Source organism: Panthera pardus, unplaced genomic scaffold, assembly GCF_024362965.1.
Source record: "Panthera pardus isolate Hobbes unplaced genomic scaffold, ASM2436296v1 HiC_scaffold_16, whole genome shotgun sequence".
NCBI lineage: Eukaryota > Metazoa > Chordata > Mammalia > Carnivora > Felidae > Panthera > Panthera pardus.
Window position 1 is genome coordinate 66,812,040 of NW_026526721.1, and position 22,027 is coordinate 66,834,066.

Consider the following 22,027-nt stretch of genomic DNA (forward strand, 5'->3'; position numbering starts at 1 on the left):
GGTGTAGATGCTGTGAAGACTGTCAAAATGACAACAAAGGACTTAGAATATGACATAAATTTACATGATAAAGCAGCAGCCGGGTTTTAGAGGATTGACTCCAATTTTGAAAGAAGCTCTACTGTGGGTAAAATGCTATCAAACAGTGTCACATGCTACAGAAAAATCATTCAGGAAAGGAAAAGCCAATCAATGTAGCAAACTTCCAATTTTGATACAGAAAATTTTTCCATAGAAATTGCCACAGTCACCCCAACTTTAGCAACCATCAGTCAGAAGCCATCAGAAGCCATCAACATGGAGGTAAGACCCTCCACCAGCAAAAAGATATGACTCACTGAATGTTCAGATGATGCTTACTATCTTTTAGCAAAGTATTTTTATTTTTAAAAAATGTTTATTTTATTTTATTTTTTTTGAGAGAGAGAGAGAGAGAGAGAGAGAGAGAATGAGCGGGGAAGGGGCAGAGAGAGAGAGGGAGAGAAAGAATCCCAATCCATGCTGACGCAGGGCTCAAACCCACAAACTGTGAGGTCATGACCTGAGCCAAAACCAAGGCCACCGAGGCACCCCACAAAGTGCTTTTAAATTAAGGTATGTACATTATTTCTTTAGACATAATGCTACTGCACACTTAATAGACCACAATATAATGTGAACATAACTTTTATATGCACTGAGAAATAAAAAAACTCATTTTACTTGCTTTATTCTGATATTTGCTTTATTGTGAGGGCCAGACACCAAACCTGCAATATTGCTGAGTATGACTATACTAGCCATGGACATTTGGAAATTAAAAGTTAAAAATAAATACTATGTATTATCCCATGAAATCACATGAACTATTTTAGCATCAATTTAATAATAAAATATGTCCAAGACCTGAACATCGAAAAATATTACTGAAAAAATTGAAGAAGAAATAAATAAGTCCATGTTCATGGACAGGAAAATTCAAGATCATTAAGATACCAGTTTTCTCTAAAATGATCTATAGATTCAATGCAATTTCAACCAAAATATGATCAGACATTTTTGTAGGAATTGACTCATTTATTCTAAAATATATGTAGGAATATAAAGTCCTGGGACAGTAAAAAGGTTTTTTTTTAATTTTATTTTATTTAAAAAAAAATTTTTTTAACGTTTTATTTATTTTTGAGACAGGGAGAGACAGAGCATGAACAGGGGAGGGTCAGAGAGAGGGAGACACAGAATCCGAAACAGGCTCCAGGCTCTGAGCTGTCAGCACAGAGCCCGACGCGGGGCTCGAACTCACAGACTGCAAGATCATGACCTGAGCTGAAGTCGGCCACCTAACCAACTGAGCCACCCAGGCCCCCCTTAAATTTTATTTTAGAGAGAGAGCACAAGTTGGGGAGAGGGGGGGAGAGAGAGAGTGAGAGAGAGGGAGAGAGAATCTTAAGCAGGCTCCATGCTCAGCCCAGAGCCCAACACGGGGCTCAATCCCACCACCCTGGGATCATGATCTGAGCTGAAACCAAGAGTCGTACATTCAACTGACTAAGCCACACAGGTACCACTTGAACAGACACTTTAAATGAAGACATATAAAGATACATGAATAACACATAACAAGATGCTCAATAAAATTAAGCATCAAAGAAATACAAATTAAAATGACCACATACCCACAAGAGTGATAAAAATTAAAAATACTAACAATACCAAGTGTAGAGAAGCATGTGGAGCAATTGAAATCCATACATTATTGGTAGGAATAAAAAATGGTAAATTCCTTTCAGTTTGGTAATTTCTTGAAATAAATGCATACTTATTATATGACTCAGCAGTTTTATTCCAAGATATTTCCCAAGAGAGATAAAAACACATGTCAACAAAAAGATTTGGACCCAAATGTTCATACAGCTTTATTTTTAATAGTTCCAAATTGTCAACAACCCAGATATCCATCAGCAGGGTAATGGATAAACCAAACTAAGATATACCCATTTAATGGGAAACCACTGGACAGTAAAAAGGGACAAAAGACTGATACACAAAGACCATAGTTAGGTCTCAAATAATTATACTGAGTGAAAGAAGACAGACACAAAAGAATATATTTTGTATTACTGCATTTACATAAAATTCTAGAATAGGCATAACTAACGTATAGTGACAGGAAGCAGCTCAGTGTTTACATCCAGCCAGGGGTGGACATGGGATATATGGACTGTAAAGAGGCACATGAGCATGAGAGGGCAAGAGTGGCAAAAAGAAGATGGAAAAAAGGGCCAGAGACCTTGAAAATCAGGCAGCTACTAGGAAACACTAGGTTGCTTGCAGCTGCCTGGCCCAGGCTTCTCTATACAATAGATGAGGGACAGACATTATCCTTTGAGCTATTCACTGAATTACCAAGTCACTCCCCAAACTAAGTATATTTTAGGTAGACTTAAAAAAGAAAGATAATGGTGTGGGGGAAGGTAGTGAGATTAGTGAGAACCACAATCACTTCCTTTTCCTGCTCTGAGTGATCTCAACTCTGCAGCTACTGTTCTCCTCTCCAACTTCCCCCTCCTTTCCAAAGCCCTTAGTGATTCTCATCTGACCTTAAAGATTGGCTTAGCCCATGTTAGCCAGAGAGAATCCAAGAATATTAGAGACTTAATAATGGAAGGTCCTCTAGAGGTCTTTTTGATCCCAGTGGGAAAACTGAGAATCAGAGAGGAAAAGTGACCTGTTCATGGTCACCTGGCTAGTTACTAGCAGAGATGGGGCTTTTACATCTTGGTAGCTTGGGTGAATGGGAAGGAAGTGGGTTTTTGTGTAAATATCTCTACCATGTATGCTATCCTTAAAAGATCCAGTTAGGTTAATAAGGTAACATCCAAGGTCACTACATTTTATAATTCCAAGGGTCAACAGAGTAATGGATATACTGAGTTGTACAACACAACAGTCCAAGTAAACACCACTTAGGAAGAAGAAAGACTGTAATTTTTTTACATGTTTATGTTAGGTTTTTAGGAAGAAAGAATATAATTTAAACTAATCTATATTTGGGCACCTCAGTGGCTCAGTGGGTCAAGCATCCAACTTCGGCTCAGGTCATGAGCTCGCGGTTTGTGAGTCTGAGCCCCACTTTGGGCTTTGCGCTGACAGCTCAGAGCCTGGAGCCTGCTTCGGATTCTGTGTCTCCCTCTCTCTCTGCCTCTCCCCTGCTCACGCTTTGTCTCTGTCTGTCTCTCAATAATAAATAAACGTTAAAGAAAATAAGAAATAAATAAAAATAAACTATATTAACAAAAAAAAGAAATATTGGGGTGCCTGGATGGCTCAGTTGGTTGAACATCTGACTTCTGGCTTAGGCTTTTGCTCAGGGTATGTGAGTTTGAGCCCCACATTGGGCTGGCTGCTATCAGGGCAGAGCTCAGTTTGGATCCTGTCTCCTCTCGCTGCCTCTCCCTAGCTCATGCTCTCTATCTCAAAAATAAAGAAACATTTTTTAAAAATGAAGAGAAATATTATTGAGCTGCTAAGAGGTGCTAAATACTGCACTAGAATGTCGATACATGTTAGCCCCTTGAATTTTAACCATACTCTGCAGGGTAGCTATTATTATTCCCCTTTGATAAGCAAATAAACTGAGATTCAGAGAGGTTATATGTCTAAATTCACATTACTTGTAGCTGCAGAGCTGTTAGTCGAACCTAACAAATTCAAGCTCTTTCTATAAGATCATGGCAAAGATTTAGCAGTCTTCCTTAAAATATTCTGCTCCTACTATGCATGAGACAAGCTGGTTGGGAAAGGTATTAGAATATTGGTATCTTCATCTTAAGAGTTCTCGGGATACTAGGGCTGAGTAGCCTTTACTCAGAAAAGGAAAAGGATCTTTTTTTTTTTTTTTTTTTTTTTTTTGATCTATGAGATTGGAAAGGAGCATCAAGAAACTTCCTGAATGAACCTGTTCCATTTTTTTTCATCTTTCCAACTGCTTCCAGAATTGGTTGGTTTAAGAACAATATTCATTACAGTTTCTTGAGATAAATCATTATGTCTTATCAAACAACGATGCATATTACTGAATATTATCAAATTATATAAACACATGCTAAGTTTCCTAGTGTGTTGTTTATACAATGTGGTCATCCACTGACACTTTTTAAATCTAGGGAAAAAGAGGTAAAAACACTATTGTTAAATTCTGTATGGGGGAGTTAAAATGGAGTTTTAAAATGTATTAATTTTGCCAATTTATTTGTAATTGTTAATTTTTGCTTTAAAAAATTTAAAATTTTTTTATTTTAGAGACAGAGTGATCGGGTGAGAGGGGCAGAGAGATAATCTTAAGCAGGCTCCATGCTCGGCATGGAGCCAAATGTGGGGCTTGATCCCATGACCCTGGGATCATGACCTGAGCCAAAATCAAGAGTCAGATGCTCAACCAACTGAGCCATCCAGGCATCCCAATTTTTGCTTTTTTTATTTTTGCTCTTGTTATGCAGTTTATTGTGTCTACCCTGCTACTAATATTTGACATCCAAAGTAGACAGCCCTGTTTAAATGATCCTGAATAATCTATGGAGGAGAAGAGGGAATCTTTCAATATGAATATACAATATATCCCACAGAAACCCTTAGATATGTCTGTAACTTCCTTCTCTCTTACAGTATCAGACTGTTTTGTTGTTTTGCTCTTATTTCTGATAAAACGTTGGGTTATCATCTTTAAGACCCTTAAACCCTATTACTAAAATAATTTTAATCAATAGGTTTTCTAACTGTCACATTTCTTCATATTACCATTCATGGTTTCCAGCTTCTGTCAAGTAGCCAAATACAAATTTTTATTTTAAAAATCATCCAGGCCAGGTATGGGACCTGATATTGTCCTCTTCTTACAATATCTATTCTGAGTTATTTACCTTGATCTTTCACTGAATCCTTCTTGGTCTATCTGAAGTCACCTACATTCTAGACACACATTTCTATTTCTTTGAATAGATAGATGATAAAGAGATGTTGGAGAGATAAAGTGATACAACCTCAACCAGTATTTGAGCTACCTCATCTCTGAATCCCTTATAATAGACCCACTTGAGGAAATAGCATAGTTGTTAGAAATGAGAGAGAGAATACGGTTAGGGGGATAAGTGGAGAGACCTGAAACAGAAACCCACAATGATACACATAGGGACACACAGGGATAGATTCAAGAAAAAACAAATGCAAAGACACGTAGACATTAACTACCTTCTCTCCTTCCTTCCTTCCTTCTTCCCTCACCCTCCCCTGAGTGTCCAAGTTCTCCTCAGGCTCTTCCTACACCCTTTTTCTGCACCCCAATCCTTTTGGCACCTACTTGATATGTTCTGCACGTCCAGAGCCTTCAATGGTCTTGGCTCCCCACCGTTGCTCCTTTTCAGAGATGTCATTCTACAAAAGACATCATCAGCAATAAGTGATGGCAAGAGATGTGCCACATTGAGAGAGGCTGACACATGTGCCTGCACCTCAGCTTCTGCCTAGCTTGTCATAGCCCGTCAATCACAATGTCAAACTCCTCTACACCTGTCCCCTTCCATCCTCAACATCAGCTATCATGCACACCCCCACTCATGACACCCAACTGTCCTACCAGTCAGTTCTACCATGAGTGCTATTTCAGTCCCAGATTGTCCTTTCTAAGCCCCCTAAAAGGTAAGTAATAACAGAGTAGCCCAGGTGCCTCTCCCTTGTCCCCTCACCTCCACCTTTTATTGATTTTTCCAAGCAAAGTTATTTCCAAACTCACCACAAAGTCAGGGTCTGTGTCCCAATCATCACCCTGGGTCTCCACAGAAACAGATACATCATGCCCTACTACAGACTTCCACATCTGAGGATGACAAAATGGGAATTAGGGAGAGAAAATCAAGAAGAGGGAAAACAAGAATGCTGCTGAAGTCAATGTTATAGCAGTCCAGTGGTTTTGCTATTTTTTCTTAGAACAAAATGGAAGCTGAGGCAAAGCAGATGGAAGTTTTAGGAAAACACTTTTGCTCAGTTAGAGGAGCGGAGGGGGGGGGGGATTTATTCAAGACAAATTAACACGGTCTAGGCCTACTGAGTCTGGAGAGAGGCCATCATGGGTGTAGGTAATGTTAAATAATCTGGGTGTCAAAACTGCTGGGAACATTCATTTGTGTTGCAAGGCTAGCAGGGTAGTGGCTTAAAGTGGCCATCAATGAGGAGTACTAGGGTACCCTTCAAATTAAAGCACCATGCCTCTCAGTTTCTACATATGACTCCTGTTACAGCTGTTGAAAGGTGCATTGGTCCAGCCCCTAATAAAGTGAACACCTACACTTTCTTCTCTACCACCTGCATAATTCTACTGAGAAAATTCCAACCCCAGTGCAAGTCATTATCCCATTTTCATTCTAAGAGCAGCTACTGAATAGGTGCATGAGGTCAGTAGGGCAGTCAGCTGAAATTCCTGCCCTGAACAACACATAAGGAAGTATTATTTACTGGGAATGAATCATCTATTCTTTAATTTTTAAAAACAGTTCAATTATATTTCTAAAGAAGATAACTGGTTCAAACAGCATATAATAAATCCCTTATTTTGAACACTGAGAGTTATTAGATTTTTTTATTAAGTAAGAAAGAAATTGTTAGAGAACACTAGGATGAAGGGGAGCCAAATTGTTATTCTGTGGCATCCCCAGTGTTTCCATTGGCTCTGCCAGTTTATGCATGAGGAATAGCAAGTTGCTCTGTATGTGTGGGATCCTGGATCTCTGTATGTCCATTGACAAATGCTTATCTGCTCTCGGGGGACACTGAGACTTCTTGACCCTGCTACTACTTGCTAACTAGCAACTCTTCTGTCCATCCTTCCTTGGACTCCTCATCCCACTGGTGTATTTCCCTATACTCTTCACTGTCTCTTAAATGAGACCTCTTAAAACTGCTCCTAGGACTCCACAATGTCTCCACACAGTCTCTCAGACTCTCCGATTTTCCTTTCCTCTTGGAAGCTCCATCTTTCTCCATGCTATTTGATAGCCTCCTTGGAAACTAGCCCAAGGATTTGGGGGGAAGGGTGGTTAAAGAGATGCAAAGAGGACACTGGAGAAGTAGTGACTGAGTCAGCTGCACTGTGAGAGGAGTCCCTGCCCAGAACAGCTCTGCCTTTCCTTATGGGGTAACAATTATGGATTGAAGAGATAAGGCCTATGGTCCTGGCTCCTGGGCTGCTTTTTGACAAAATGACTTCATACAGAAAACTGGAAAGGAGAAGTTTCTGAAATATTCATGATCAAAAAGGAAGCAAGGAGGACTGACGGTCCTCTCCTCTTTCCTGCTGTTCCTCTGGGGCCTCAGCCTAACTCACCCAAAAGCCTCCCATCTTCATGTATTTTTTAAACAAAGGGAAGTTTCTGACGCAGAGACTATTAGTGTCCTTAAGCTGCTGGCCAGAAATAGAAAAGCCAAGAGGGGCTATTAGAGGTAGGGGACTGGGGAGTAACTTGGTGAGGAATGGTGCCCAGGATCGCAGGCACAATTAAGGGCCTCATCACGAAGCTGCCTGACAGCATCAGTAAAGTACATGGACCTCAGTCAGAAGATCACCCCAGCTCTGTTACTAAGCCCCTGTGGGAACAGGGGTAAGGGAATCAACATGGAATATGTTCTTATTTGTCAGGTACCAGAGTAGGCAATTAAAAATATTAATTGGGTAAATCACTGAACATCTTTGATACTCCATTTTCCCCAGGGGAAAATAAATGAAGAGGTTAATGTAGCTAATTCATCAAGTCCCCTTCATTTCGGACATTCTGGGATTCTGGGATCCTACAATCACAGAAACTAGCCCTAGTGGAACCATTGTTTGGCCTCCATCCGCACTGGTGCTCAGCACGGGTGTAAGTAGCAACTACTTCCTGCTGTGTCACAGTGTCTCCTATGTGAGTTTTGTCTCTTTGCAAGACCATATGCTCTCTAAGGACAGAGACTTTGTCTTCATCTCCTATGGTCCTCCTCTTGCCTCAGGGCCTAGGAGCAACAGGCCTTAGGAGAAGGTTGTAGACTGTCAGCAGAAACTAAGAGTCCTGGGTGGCTGCTGCATCATGTGCCCTGGGCTCCAGACCCCCATTTCAGTTTCCATCCCCATATGCTCATTAGTCACAATCACTCACCCCCAGGCCTCTGGCCATAAAAGTCTAAGAGCCTGTGAGAAAGGACTTTATCTCTCATGGAGGACTAAGAGCCAGGTAGGTTCCTCTTAATTCAGCTCTTGCCCTGTGCTCCCCAACTTTCCCACTGCTCAGAGTACCCACCTCCAGTAGCCAAGTGTCTGCTCTAAGCTCCCAGCTCTTCACGTCCACTGGGCTCCCCTCTCTACTGCCACTTCAGAGCAAGAAACTCTGAGCTGCTGCTTCAGTTCCGTATTCAGCAGGTTTTCTGTCATTTCCTGACACCCTGTCCTCACAGCTACTTCCTGAAGTTTGAGTCAGTTCCTTCTGCTTAGGCACTTAAAAAAAAAAAAAAAAAAAAAAAAAAAGATAAAATGCCGCCGTGCCTCGTCTTTTGCAACGCTTTGAGAGTCACAGGGAAGTTATAAGAAATGCTGCTCTTACTCTCAGAGTTTATATCTGGTCAAGGAAGCAAAGTATTCACAGAAAATACATAAAAGAATGTTGTAGAACAGCACTCATGTTTGAAATAGGTAGGCACTTGCATCTACTATGGTACAGGAATTTGTGGTAAAAGTAATTTGGTATGGGGTGAAGTAATCTAGAAAGGTTTAATGAGAAAAGTGATTTTTATGTGGGTTTTGAAGGGTAAGATTTAAAAAGAAACTCACTTCTACATCACCCATCGCACTTAAACCTGGGGTTTGCATACAGATATTCAAATAAGCATTGATCAGTTGAACAATGGAACAGAATCAGTCACGGGAAAGGCAAGCCATGGAGGGAGAAAGTTTCAGACGTTGTTTAGGGGAGGGGGGTCTGAGCTAACTAGCAGAAAAAAGTCTGAAAGAACTAGATGCTACTACCAGATGTTGGAAGGTTTTTGTGGCATTTTGTATTACTGTTCAAGATTTGCTGCCCTTCCTTCCTTTCCTTCTTGAAGCCAGACTTGCTCAGGTGACTGATTTGGGCCAATTAAATGTGAGAAGTGAAATACATCACTTTCTGGTGGAGACTTTAAGACCAGTGCAAGCTTTGCCATGCTTTTCTGCCCACTGCTCACCAAGGCAAAGTGCAGTTCTCCAGTGGCTCCTCTGGAAGCCTGGGTCCCCAGCTGAGAATGATGACAACACTACTAGACTAAACAGTAATCTTTGCTGTTTTAGCTACTAAAAATTGGTGTTTGTTACTGTTATCTGACCTAGTCTCTCCTAAGCCTGATGATATGGAGTTCTAACCTGATTTGCTCAGGTTTGAGCTTCCCAACAGACTCAAACAGAGACTAGATGAAAGTGGTCTAAGATATAGTGGAGGTGATTTCTGCATTAGAAATAATAAGACTTTAGTCACTCTTAAGAATTCTATGTCAGTTTGGTGGGTGGTGGTGGTAGTGTATTTCTCTCTCCTACTTCACGACCTATTTATTATGGCAGCACCAAAATCATTTCAAGGAAAAGATCATTTGTAGAAGGGGAAAAGATCTTTTAGATCATTTGGGATCCTGATTCAGTGTCAAAAATGGGAATGATCAGACCAAATACTGTGGCACACCATCCAGGTACAGTTCTAACCCTATCACTCTTTAGCAAAGTCTCAAGTTCATTTCTTCTTCTTCTTTTTTAAGTTTATTTATTTTGGGAGAGAGAGGGAAAGTGAGCATGAGCAGAGGAGGGGCAGAGGGAGGGAGAGAATCCCAAGTAGGCTCTGCACTCTAGCTCTATCCCACGAACCATAGGATTATGACCCGAGCCGAAATCAAGAACCGGTCACTTAACTGACTGAGCCACCCAGGTTGCCCCCAAGTTCATTTCTAATGAGACAGTGAGATGGAGCACACAAATAAATATCATGGACTTTCAAACCATAAAATCTTGGTTTGATTCACTCATTGTACTTTAATAAAGTAAGTTAGCTTTTCCTAAGCAGCAACTTAATATAAAAATAACATAGTAGGGGTGCCTGGGTGGCTCTGTTGATTAAGCGTCTGACTTCAGTTCAGATCATGATCTCACGGTTTAGGAGTTTGGGCCCCACATAGGGCTTCATGCTAACAGCATACAGCCTGCTTGGGATTCTCTCTCTCCCTCTGTGCTCCTCCCCTACTCTCTTTCAAAATAAATAAACTTAAAAACCAGTAACATAGTAATGTTTATTCTGCTATACCCTCTTAGATTTCTCTTCCCCCAACTCCCATTCATAGGGATCCTTAAGGGCCTAATATTTTCACTATACCCCAGATAAGTATTCTCTCAGGCCCAGGCATGAGCTGCATGAATCTCAGGCCCTAAGGCGCAGTTTGTTTGGTTCAACACTAGAATGAATTTCCTCACTCCGCTTCATCACCCTGGAGTCTAGAGGCTAAGGCCAGAATGACACATGCAGCCATTACTGATGCTGGCCAAGGAGAAGGAAGCCTAAACAGGTAGAGCTTACTACCCCTGAATCCACTCCTGGCTGCCCAACCCTCTGTCTCCTATCTACCCTTCCTTGCCCAGCATGCAAGCACATGTACATAAGCACCTGTGTCTACATACATTCATACACATGTACACACCACCACCAGTTTTGATTCTGAAAATAATTTTATTATTTTACAATTGTTCAGGAAAGTTCCTGGGTTGCCATGACCAAGATTTGGTCACCAAAGAACAAAGGATCACAGCAGATCAATCAGTCCACCAGTTTTCTCTCTTCTTTGGGTGGTGAGAGCAGGCAGGGAACACATCATGTGCATAATGAGAAACTAACCAGCAGGTAAGGGTGGGGGAAGGGGAGGCAAGGAACAGGCACAAATGGAATTCAATCCTGGCTGCCATTCTCAGGCTTAGACTTAGATATCTTGTCTTCTCTATATTCGCCCTCCACTTTCCTCAGCTCTGTTACCACAGAGGGCAGATGACTATGGGCTGAGAAACAGGGCTAACTATCACCAACAGCAGAGTAGCTTCGTACAACCAGAGGCTAGGAGTGGTCATCAGACCAGTCAGATCTCCCTGGTGGGAGTCAATGCCTCACCTAGGATTAGCTCCTAGTATACTGCTTTAGGGTCTACACTCAAGGCATATCCAGACAACATCGGAATGACAAGAATCTGATCTCCCCTGTCTATAGCCAATTCTTCCTTTCAATGAAAGGAAAGGCACGAGCCATTTAATACCTCAGTATGTGATCAAGGGCACACACATAGGATTCTATCCCTATAGTCCAGGACCTCAAATCTAACTCCAGTTATGTCTGACCCTGTGATTGGTCAACTGAAACCCTGGGGAGTTCTTCAGTTCCCACCCTATTTTGCAAGAGACCTAACCAGCTATTCTATGAGATACTGTTCCCCAAAACTTTGTTTATGGCAGGTCCACCTTCCCTCTGAAGCAGGAGAAAATATAAGGTAACTGAGGGAAAGAAAGTATCAATCAAAATGATACTAGACTTCAGATTATTAGGTTTATTACAACCATCTTCTAAGCTGAAAGACATTCCTCATCATCCTTCACAGGACCACAAAAAATCAGGGCCCTGCAAAATCTGAACAAATACCGGGTTCAACAACCGACTGTGGGGCCTCCTCAGATTATGCAGAAGTGTTCCGACCCCGGGCAGGAGAAGAAAGCAGACCCGCTGGTCCCTGCAGCTCTGCCCTGGGCTGACATCCACCTCTGTTTGTGCAGGCACTTTCTGTGGAGAGTTGGAGAGAAGACCTGTAAGTGGGAAGACTGTTCCACTAGCAAAATTGATGGTTTGGATGTTAGAGATGAGGGAATTCCAAGTTCTGAGGGGAGTAGTCACAAAGGTGAGAACTCAGTTTATAGATGGCCTGTGAAACACAGAATGAGTAGGACGTGAACCATCAGAAAGTAGATGGCTGCTAGCAGTGGCACTCGGGTCCGGGAATGACAGAGTGAACGCAGGACCCGCTTCCATCCAGCACCACTCCGGGTCTGAAAGAAAAATTGGAAAGTCAGAGAGGTTTGCCCTACAGGGATATGTCCCTTTCCCTTCTCCCAACATTGCAGGAAAGAGGTATCCTGAGAGAAAGCTCCTTCAGGGTCACTTGGCCAACTCCACTAGGTTCCTCTAACCTTCCATACCCTTCTAGTCTTAGATTCATCAGGTACTCAGTGCCTGGACTTCCACCTTCCTTTTCCTTGACTCCTTGCCCTCAATGCAGCCAGCCCTGTCTGATAGCTTAGTACCCTCTCCTTAGTTTCTCCCCTTCTTACCCTTCGACAGCTGCTGCTTGTAAGATCTATCAACAGTGCCTGTTCCTGAGTGCCACAGGAGCCAATGATAGGAGACCGCGCAGAGTCCCATTCACTGTGCTCCAACCTGTGTTGAGGGAAAAAAAGAGACATGGCTTGGTTGTAGCACAAGCAGCTGATGAGGTGAAGTCTTCCCAGCCATCCTGCTGTGTGATGTAGCACGACAGACTGGCAGCAAAGGCTGCTACTATAGTTCCTGTCCCTACACAAGCAGTGTGTGTGCAGGCAGATCGGTTTCTTTCAGCAGCAGTTAACGGTGAGGGTAACTACCAGGAATTAATAATTGCCTACTATGTATCAGATGCTGGACTGGGTGCTGTACATATATTTAATCCTCAGGTTAGAGGTTGGTGTTACTATCTTCAAACTAATGTTGTCTTGTCCATGGTGGCACAGCCAGTAACAGGTCAAGCCAGAATTCAAAACCCAGGTTTGTCTCTAAACCTCACGTCTGTTTTTTGTTTATTTTTTTTTCCAATACACCAGAGAAACTCATTAAATTGTTTTTTCATTTACCAAAGGCTAATTAGGCAAAAGCATCCAAGGAAGATTTTTGTGAGGTTCTTAGAATTAAACTGAACTGCCAGCCTCTACTGCTTCTTCATTTTTTGCTGATTTAATACTGGCACTTCTCTATGTAATGAAGAAGCTGCCTTTTTCCATTCAATGGTTTCTCAAAAAACATCAACTGCATCAAAGGGGCTGCGGTAACATAGCACATTTGAACAAATATTTGCCTATAGGTATGCACTTTTTAATCATGGTGGGGAGGATGGAACTCTCCACTCCTCCATATGAAGGGATGTCCATTAGTCTAACACTCCTGGCCTCTCATTGCAGGTCACCGAATTTTCTCCTGGAAAGAAAGAATATTTTAATCTGATTTGTGAGTTTGGAAGGAGAAACTGAATGAGTACAGTCTAGCTCCATCATGCCAGTTTTCCTCTGAGAGTCAGGCTGACTGCACAGTACACCTTCTGTGTCTGTTCCTCCAGATGATAAGCTTTTCAGGGACAGCCCTGACCTGGAACAGCAAAGTCTGGCACTATGCAGGTCAGTATGTCAACTTCTGTAGGCTAGGCCGAGGAAAAATGAAATGTTTGTAAATATTGGTGAACCAAACAGCATTGGCTGCTTTTAAATAACAAGTCCACTGGGGGTGCGTGGGTGGCTCAGTTTGTTAAGCGTCCAACTCTTGATTTCAACTCAGGTCATGATCTCATGGTTTGTGGGTTCGGGGCCCCGCATTGGGCTCCATGCTGGCAGTGCAGAGCCTGCTTGGGATTCTCTCTCTCCCTCTCTCTGCTCCTCTCCCACTCACTCACTCTTTCTCAAAATAAATTTCTTTAAAAAGAAATAACAAGTGTGCTTAGTTCCACATACACTGCACAGTACATGTGAAAGAAGCTCTAACATGGCAGAGTGTGGGGCCTAGGCGGGCTGCACTTGATCAGCTGCCTACATCTGCATTCTGCATCAGGGCCGAAGAGGACACTGTGGAAGGGCTAAGCTTAGACTAACGTAGCTTATCTTGACCCCAAACTTCACTGCAGCACCCATCTCAAGATGGGATTAGATCCTAATTATTCCCAAGTCTGGCCACTGAAGTGTACCCAGTGTAATCAGAAAGGATGAGAAGTGAACAGAGGTTATCTCCCTCAGTCCTTTACCGCCGGATCTGCTCCTCAGCCACAGAAAGGGCAGTCTCAGCAGCCACTCTTTGGTCTCGTTCTTCTTCCAGCAGCTTCCGCAATTCGCTCATCTCTTGTTTAGTGTTGCACAGCTGCTGCTGGGCTTCAGAAAAGCTTCAAAATAAAAGGACATCAAACAGCATCAGTAGGTGCAGAACATAGTTGCTGACACAAGGGATTCAAAGCCTTCGTAAGATTATAAAGCAGGAAAATGTATAGATGTTTATACAAACAAAAAATAGGAAGGGGAAAAGATTTTTTTAAAAAAAGAACATTTTAAAAGTGTAGCTGTTGAAATAAGTTGCAGAGAATGCCTTAGAGATTTTAGAGATTGACTGCATATCTTTCATTTGAATACCACAGGATTAGTGGTGTGTGTGTGTGTGCGCGCAGGTGTGCTCCCATTGCCTGACAAACTTTCAACTTTACAAATTTGTTATTATAGTTGGTACAATTTAATCCTCACACCAATCTGGTGAGGCTGATAAGAAGTCATATTAAACCCATACTCTGGGCTCCAGTTCCATCTAGATGACTGTCCATTTCTGTACACTAGTGTGTGCACCAGGGTTGAGGGCTGCTCCCCTACCTGAGCTGTGGCTCCCTCAGTTCCTCAGGATCACTCTTCCTGTGAGCTCCATTCTTTTCCTGGGGAGCTCCTGGAGCAACATCTATATTCAGTGGCCCCTAGAAGAAGAATAAGTTTAGTAATTCAGAGATGAAAGCACTTAAGAAACCGCTTGGGCAAAATGAGAACTCACTGAACACCAGAGAGAATGAGACACCCTGGAGAAAAACACTCCTCTTGTCGTTCTCTTCAAGTACAGAGTCAGAAGTGAGAATCTTCTGCTCTAAGAGATTAATCTCCTACCTGAAACTCTTGATTAGATTTTCTCCCAGATAATCATTTTTTAATCTCTCTTCTTAAAATTTTAAAGGCTTACCGCTGAAATCTGCTTTTTTTCTAGTGGAGGCTCATGGATTTTCCAAAAGCTACTCTGATCCTTCCGTTGTTCGACTACTCGCAAACCTCCTCCTTCCCTGTCCTATTCATCTCCATGCTAATTCTCACTACCTCCCAGCTTCAACAGTACATACCGCTAGGCTGTGTCACCAGCCCCACCTATTTTGTTTCTCAGGGCCAAATCTTCCTACAGCTTTCTTATTTCTTGAAGCCAAATCCACAGTCTTAGTGACAGAGTTAAAGCCTCAGTCATCAGTTTCCCACTCACTTTTTGATTTCTCTCCCACCATCTCACTGATCTTTGTCCTTCTAATCCCTTCACTCTTTAATTTTTCTAGGCCTTATTCCCATCTCAGCGAATGCTCTCCTCTCTTCCATCACACCTAATTAATCTTTAGCCTGAGGCACCAGCCTCTCCCATGCTGCTCTTTATGCTTTCCCATTTGCACTCAATTTTGTAACCCTTTTCCCAGCCTCTCGCCGCCTTCCAGCTCACCGCTTGCAGCTCCTGGACCTGCTTCTCCAAGACTGCGCAGTGATTAAAAAGGTCAGTGTAGTGCTGCTGGTTCTCACGAAGACTCTGACTGGTATCGCTGAGCTGTATTGAAAGGGTATTTTTCTCTTCGAGTAGTTGAGAGAACTGCAACAGTGGAGAGGGGAAGGACTGTTTCACAAGAAGCAGTGCTTAGGAAGACTCTTGGAGTTTCAAGGATCTAATTTTTTTTAATCCAAGACCTTTATTTCAATAATAGTAACAAGAGCATTGTGTGTTCCTTCAAACTGAGAAAACTCAGAATTTTTCAACTGAAAAAGGAAAATAATTCTGGAGAAGTGGTAGGAAACTATTTGTGGTGCCTAGTACATTGACTGGGAAACCAGAAAGCAGAAACCCACAAGCAATCTGATAGTACAAACTATTGCAGGTATGTAAAGGAGAAAGATAGCAGGTTGAGTCCAAGATGAAATAACTCACAAATGACTATAATCCTTATAAGTCGATAAGAGATAGAGCTGTCACCTAAAAATTCACACAACCACAGTACTGGGCAGATTTTCAATGCTGCAGAGAGTTACAAGTTGTCAAGAAGGTAGAAAAAGAAATTATCATGGGTGGTAGGTGGGAGACACAGAAGAAATCCTAAATTTCTATGTACATGTAAGAAACTATACTGGGAGCACAGACTCTCACAGGTGGAAATATTTCAGTCACTCAAAGCAGGACCTTCCTTTACTACCTAAGAGGTAGTTATTCAGTCTTTCCTTGAACATGTCCAGTGTCAGGGGTGTTCACCACCTGACAGAGCAGCCCACGTCAGTTTTTACCAGGTCAAAAACCAGAAAATTATTTTTTCTATTGAATGAAAAATTTACCCATTGTAGCTCCTACGATGACTTGAATTCAATCCCCTGGAACTACAATTCTAATTCCTCACTTGCAGGCTTGTCAGGTTTCAAGTTTTAGTTATGATTAATACCCAGAAATATTAACAATCAGAGATACTTCTTCAAAGTCCCTGCTATAGGACTGTATGCATTATGCGAAGGGAAACCAGTGTACCAGGACACATGTTCAATCTTTCCCTGAGTATTCCTTTTGTAATTATTCTGAGTTAGTACTTGTGTGAAAAAGTGGACTCAATGTTCAAAGAGAAGATAAATTCTTCTAGAGATACTCTGGCTGGATGGGAAGGACATTTGATACTCACAGAAAACTAGAATAAGAAATCCACATGGTATAACAAAAATATTTGCATAGCCAAAATAAAAATCACAACAAATAACCTTACCTCTGAAAAGCAAGTTTACAAAGTAATTTTTATTTTTTTTTATTTTCTATTTTATTTTTCATCTATTTAATTTAAATTTAATTTTTTTAATGTCTATTTATTTTTTGAGAGACAGAGCACAAAGGGGGCAGGGGCAGAGAGAGAGGCAGACACAGAATCCGAAGTAGGCTCCAGGCTCCAAGCTGTCAGCACAGAGCCCAATGTAGGGCCTAAACCCAGGAACCATGAGATCATGACCTGAGCCGAAGTCGGACACTCAACTGACTGAGTCACCCAGGCACCCCGACAAAGTACTTTTTAAAGTATCATCTGATTTGAGAGAGGTAGAGGAATGACTTCTGTCCCCGTTCATAAATAACAAACAAGAGACGATCAGTGACATGCCCAACAACATGTAGCTAATAGATGACAGACCAGGACTCAAGTATGGTTCTTGATTCCAAGTCTAAGGTCTCCCTACTACATGATGGCATCCCATCTGCGGGTTCAGCGAGGGAAGTGAACCAGGTTATGGTTTTTTGGGGGGAGTACGACAAGTGAGCAAAGAAAAGGATATAAACGTTTGAGAAGCAATACTAATTTGAAGACAGGGGTAGACATGACTACTGGGTACAATGATAACTACTGGGTTCTGAGACAGAGTATTATAGTCTCCTAACAAACAAAAATTAATTTTCCTGGCAACAGTGAACAGCTCAAACTGTACAAAAACAAACAAACAAACACCTCTCAATATTGAAAAATACAACACTTTATTTTTCCTTCACAAATCTGAAGGAGAAAACTTCGATTTGTAAAACTCACTGGAAGCAAAACCCCTCTTCACTGAAAAAGTCTAATTGCTTATTAGCCAGCCATCCTCATATAAAGCACTTTTCCTAATGTTTGCATTATTCTTTCTAGAATTAGACACAGATCCCTATAGCTCAGGTATTGACAAACTTTGTTCCAGGGTCTACTGCCTTTTTTTGTAAATAAGGTTTTATTGGAACATGACCACTCTATTTATGTGCCACCTGCGGCTGCTTTTGTGACACAACTGCAGAGCTGAATAGTGGTAACAGAGACGGCATAGCCTACAGACCTAAAGTATTTACCATCTGGGCCTTGACAGAATTTGCTGACCTCTGTTCTAGCTCATAAGCTATTGTACTTCATCATATCTATACTTATAAAAACAGATGCAGGAGGGAATGATCTAGACTACATTATACCAATAATCATTCCTCTCATGTTTTTAAGTTTGTATTATATACAAACATCCAACCATGCTGGCAGAATTATATACATAAAGTCTGAGCATCCATGGAAAGAATTAGGGCAGTGGCTTGGAGAGCAGCCATTCTACGCTGACAGCCCATCTACTGTGCTCCATCCTAGGGCCCAAGAAGAAATTCTCCTAGGTAGCTGGGACCCATCTAGAGTGAGGCTCTAAACTCATCAGATAATATGCTCCATGAGGGACTACTGTGTATCCTAACATACGGCCAGGCCCATAGAAGGCAAATAATAGTTATTTGCTTGATGAATGAATGAATGACACTAGGGACAGAGATACTTTACAGTTGATTTCTAAAGGAAGTACTCTTTCTCACCCAGAATGATAGTGACTCAAAGTAGTGCTTCTCATTCTTTAAGTGGTAGATGAAGTATATCTCAATAAAGTTGTTAAAGAAAGCATAACTGTGATTATGACCCAGAACCAGTGACATAAATATATATAATTGAAGCTAAAGTTTCCCAAAACAAGATATGTTCTTTATTATATATATTACATAATACATACATATTTCCAATCTTTTTTACTGTGTTTTTTTACAAAACACTATTTGCACTGCTTCTAATAGCCCTAAACTGGAAAAACCCAAAAGTCCTTTAAACAGCAGAACAGAGAAACCATGGTATAAGCCTACAATGCAATACTGTACAGTATGAGAAGGAAAAATCACACTATATACAACAGGATGAATCTCACAAAATAAATGAAGCAACATAAGAGAGAAGATATGATTCCATGCACCTGTAGTTCTAAGAAGGGGGTGGTCATGAACAGAAAAGGACACAAGGGATTTCTAGGGTTCTGGTATATTCTGATTGTTGATCTGGGTGCTGGCTATACAGGTGTCTTCACCTTGTGAAAATATGCCATGTTGAATTTATGGTTTGTATGCTTTTTTGTATCTTTACTCAATAAAACATTAACATTAGGGGCGCCTGGGTGGCTCAGTTGGTTGAGCATCAGACTTCAGCTCAGGTCATGATCTTTTGGTTAGGGAGTTCAAGCCCTGCACTGGGCTAGCTGTTGTCAGCATGGAGCCTGCTTCGGATCCTCTGTCCCTCTCTCTGCCCCTCCCCCGTGTGCACTCGCGCGCTCTCTCTCTCTCTCTCTCTCAAAAATAAACATTAAAAAAAAGTTTACATTAAAAATTTTTTAGTTGCTACCCACTAAAATGACCTCATCATTTACTAATAGCCCTGAATCGCAGTTTAAAATACTGTCCTAGAAAGACAAATGCTCAAAGTGATTTAGAGTGATTTTCAGGGCAGCAAATGTAACAAGGCTGAGATGGAATCTAGTTTATGGAAAAAAGGGGAACTGGATAGGAGCTGCTCTGGAGCCCCCTTGAAAACACCCAGACAGGGGCACCTGGGTGGCTCAGTCAGTTGAACATCTGACTTTTGACTTCAGCTCAGGTCATGGTTCGTGAGTTTGAGCCCTGCATCGAGCTCTGCACTGACAGTGTGGAGCCTGCTTGGGTTTCTGTCTCTCCCTCGCTCCCTCTCTCTCTGCCCCTCTACCACTGCCCCCTGCAAAATAAATAAATTTAATAAACTTACTTTATAAGAAAAAATAACCACTCCCAGACAATTACCCCAATAAAAGCCCTATAGTTTTATTCATTTGGATCAACAAACCTATTTTTTAAAATGCAAATTTGTCTGCCAAAGTTAATAGCATTATCAGCATCTGATACTTTGATGTCAATTAGTTGAATTTAACATTTAATAACTACCTTCTACATAAGCTAGGTACTGTGCTTTTCCACATACATTATCATATTTATCTCAGAATGACCTCCTCCTAACACTTTAGGTAAATTACTTAATACCTCTGGGCCTTAGTTTCCTCATCTATAATACAGCTTACCAATCTTTACCATTTTTGGATCATAGATCCCTTGGTGAACTGATGAGTTCTCATGATGAGAAACTTACACACACACACACACACACACACACACACACACACACACACACACACCATTTTGTATATACTTTTTGGACATTCACAGCTTTCCTCAAAGCCAATCTTTGTACTCTACAGTCTAAATGACCTCTTAAATCCCTTCTAGTTCTAACATAAACTACCTAGCTGGGTTCCTCTGAAGAAGTCAGAACTAGGGAGTTGCCACCAGAGAATATTTGAAGTCAGAAAGCAACAGGAATATAATGATTCATAAGAAGGTGGGGAAGGAGAGGTAGGTGAAGGAGGAAGAAAAGCCAGAGAATGAATGAGGAGAGAAGACACAGATGTAAAAAGGCTTCCAAGAATAATTTTCTTCCAAGAATAATCTTGCCTTGGCGAGGGGTACCTGGGTGGCTCGGTCAATTGGGCGTCCAACTTCAGCTCAGGTCATGATCTCACAGTTCGTGGGTTCTAGCCCCGCGTCAGGCTCTGTGCTGACAGCTCGGAGCCTGGAGCCTGCTTCAGATTCTGTGTCTCCCTCTCTCTCTCTGCCCCTCCCCTGTTCATGCTCTGTCTCATTCTCTTTCAAAACTGAATAAACGTTAAAAAAACATTTAAAAAAAAAAAAAATCTTGCCTTGGCGAGATTGGCTCTAGGGACCAGATGGCAAAGTGGCTCTTCCCTACAGAAATACATCCTATCTACTCCAGCATGCTTCCTTAGAGTGTCTAGAATGGCATGGCTGGGGTTTGGGGGAAAATCTGGCTTCTTTAGTTCCAGAATGTTAGACACCAGTGAAGAAGCCTACAAATGGAGTGGAACAAAGAGCAGCCCTCTCACCTCTATCCCTGCTATCTAATCACATCTGAAAAGCTTCCTCCTGGAGACATTTTCCTGTTGCACATTGATGGGAAACAGAGAGGAAGGTGTTGGAGGATTTGTGGGGAGTTACCTCAATATTACTAACAAGGGATACAGATGGGGAGAGAATGCTGGGGAATAAGCCTTCCTAAAATAGTTGGATTTTTTTTTTTTTTTTATTCTTATTGAATAGATTTCACCAATCATTCCCAAGGACACTCCAAGGATGAGGAAGTGGATATGGTCCCGTATCTGTGCTTTGCGGGGAGCAACCCAGGCTCCAAGAAAGGTAAATCTTCTGCGCCCTAAGATATGCTATAGCTAAAACCCAGGCTTAATCAGTTCCTACTTACGACCTTGCTTCTGGTCATGGAAATAAGAAATTGAATTTTAGTCTAGTAGGAAACACTTACCTTACTGTTTAGTTGCTGAATTCTCAATTCCTTTTGGTGAATTTCCTTTAAGCTGTCATTGAGCTGAGTCCTAAGAAGTTCTGTCTCATAAACTAGATTTTGTGATCCATCTAGGGATGCCAATGTCTCTGGGGATGCCTGCCAGGATACAAACACTGATGAAATTCCCTCCCAATGCTGTTCATGCTTAATTCCTTCCCTCAGTAAATTCTGTCCACTTCATAGGAGGTCACAAGACAGCTTGTCCAAGAGTGGTAGATGGGCACTTGGCTTGCAGGAAGCTGATTCTTCCTGGGTGGTGGTTATCTCTAAGTAGCAATCAGCACTGAAATTACTCACCTGTCTTTGGTACTGTACTTTGAGGGCCTCAGTATGGGAGGAAGGAGATCTCAATTCCCTTATAAGATTCTGCAGATGACTGAGCTGCTGATCTTTATCTGAGATAGCCATAAGGTACTGTTCCTTCATTCTCTTCTCCTGGGCTTCCCAGGAGCTCTTCTCCACCCTACAAAACACATGAAATGATCATAGGCAAAAAATACTTGTGAGACAAGGATGAATAATTACATATTCAAAACAGTAGCATGGGCTGTAGAGATGTAGTAAATATGTAACCAATTGAAATTTATATTATAAATTGAACTGTACAGCAAGATGATGAAGCTGAACTAATAAAATAATTTCAACTGGCAAGACCAAGGATGATTTT

At 41.6% G+C, this 22,027-nt stretch overlaps 2 protein-coding genes across 9 annotated transcripts in view; both read right to left on the reverse strand.

Moving 5' to 3' along the window:
- The window catches only part of HCLS1 (hematopoietic cell-specific Lyn substrate 1), a 131,665-nt gene extending 123,231 nt beyond the window's left edge, over nt 1-8,434 (reverse strand). For both annotated transcript variants that reach the window (XR_008422460.1, XM_019448513.2), the window contains exons 1-3: nt 8,301-8,434; nt 5,768-5,851; nt 5,336-5,409 (exon numbers count right to left, since the gene is read on the reverse strand). Coding sequence is in view for 1 of the 2 variants with exons in the window: in XM_019448513.2 (XP_019304058.2) it covers nt 5,336-5,409; nt 5,768-5,851 (158 nt within the window). In the remaining variant the exon portion in view is untranslated. The remainder of the gene's footprint in view (nt 1-5,335; nt 5,410-5,767; nt 5,852-8,300) is intronic.
- Nucleotides 8,435-11,581: 3,147 nt separating this feature from the next.
- Nucleotides 11,582-22,027, reverse strand: part of GOLGB1 (golgin B1) — an 88,855-nt gene continuing 78,409 nt past the window's right edge. For 4 of the 7 annotated variants that reach the window (XM_053903423.1, XM_053903422.1, XM_019448519.2 and 1 more), the window contains 7 exons: nt 21,658-21,823; nt 21,319-21,456; nt 15,567-15,710; nt 14,696-14,793; nt 14,086-14,220; nt 12,377-12,482; nt 11,582-12,094 (listed from right to left, as the gene is read on the reverse strand). In XM_053903423.1, the coding sequence (XP_053759398.1) occupies nt 11,960-12,094; nt 12,377-12,482; nt 14,086-14,220; nt 14,696-14,793; nt 15,567-15,710; nt 21,319-21,456; nt 21,658-21,823 (922 nt within the window). In that variant the 3' untranslated portion in view covers nt 11,582-11,959. Of the gene's footprint in view, nt 12,095-12,376; nt 12,483-14,085; nt 14,221-14,695; nt 14,794-15,566; nt 15,711-21,318; nt 21,457-21,657; nt 21,824-22,027 lie in introns of those variants that run through there. The other 3 variants (XM_053903424.1, XR_008422462.1, XR_008422461.1) reach the window with 3 other exon arrangements.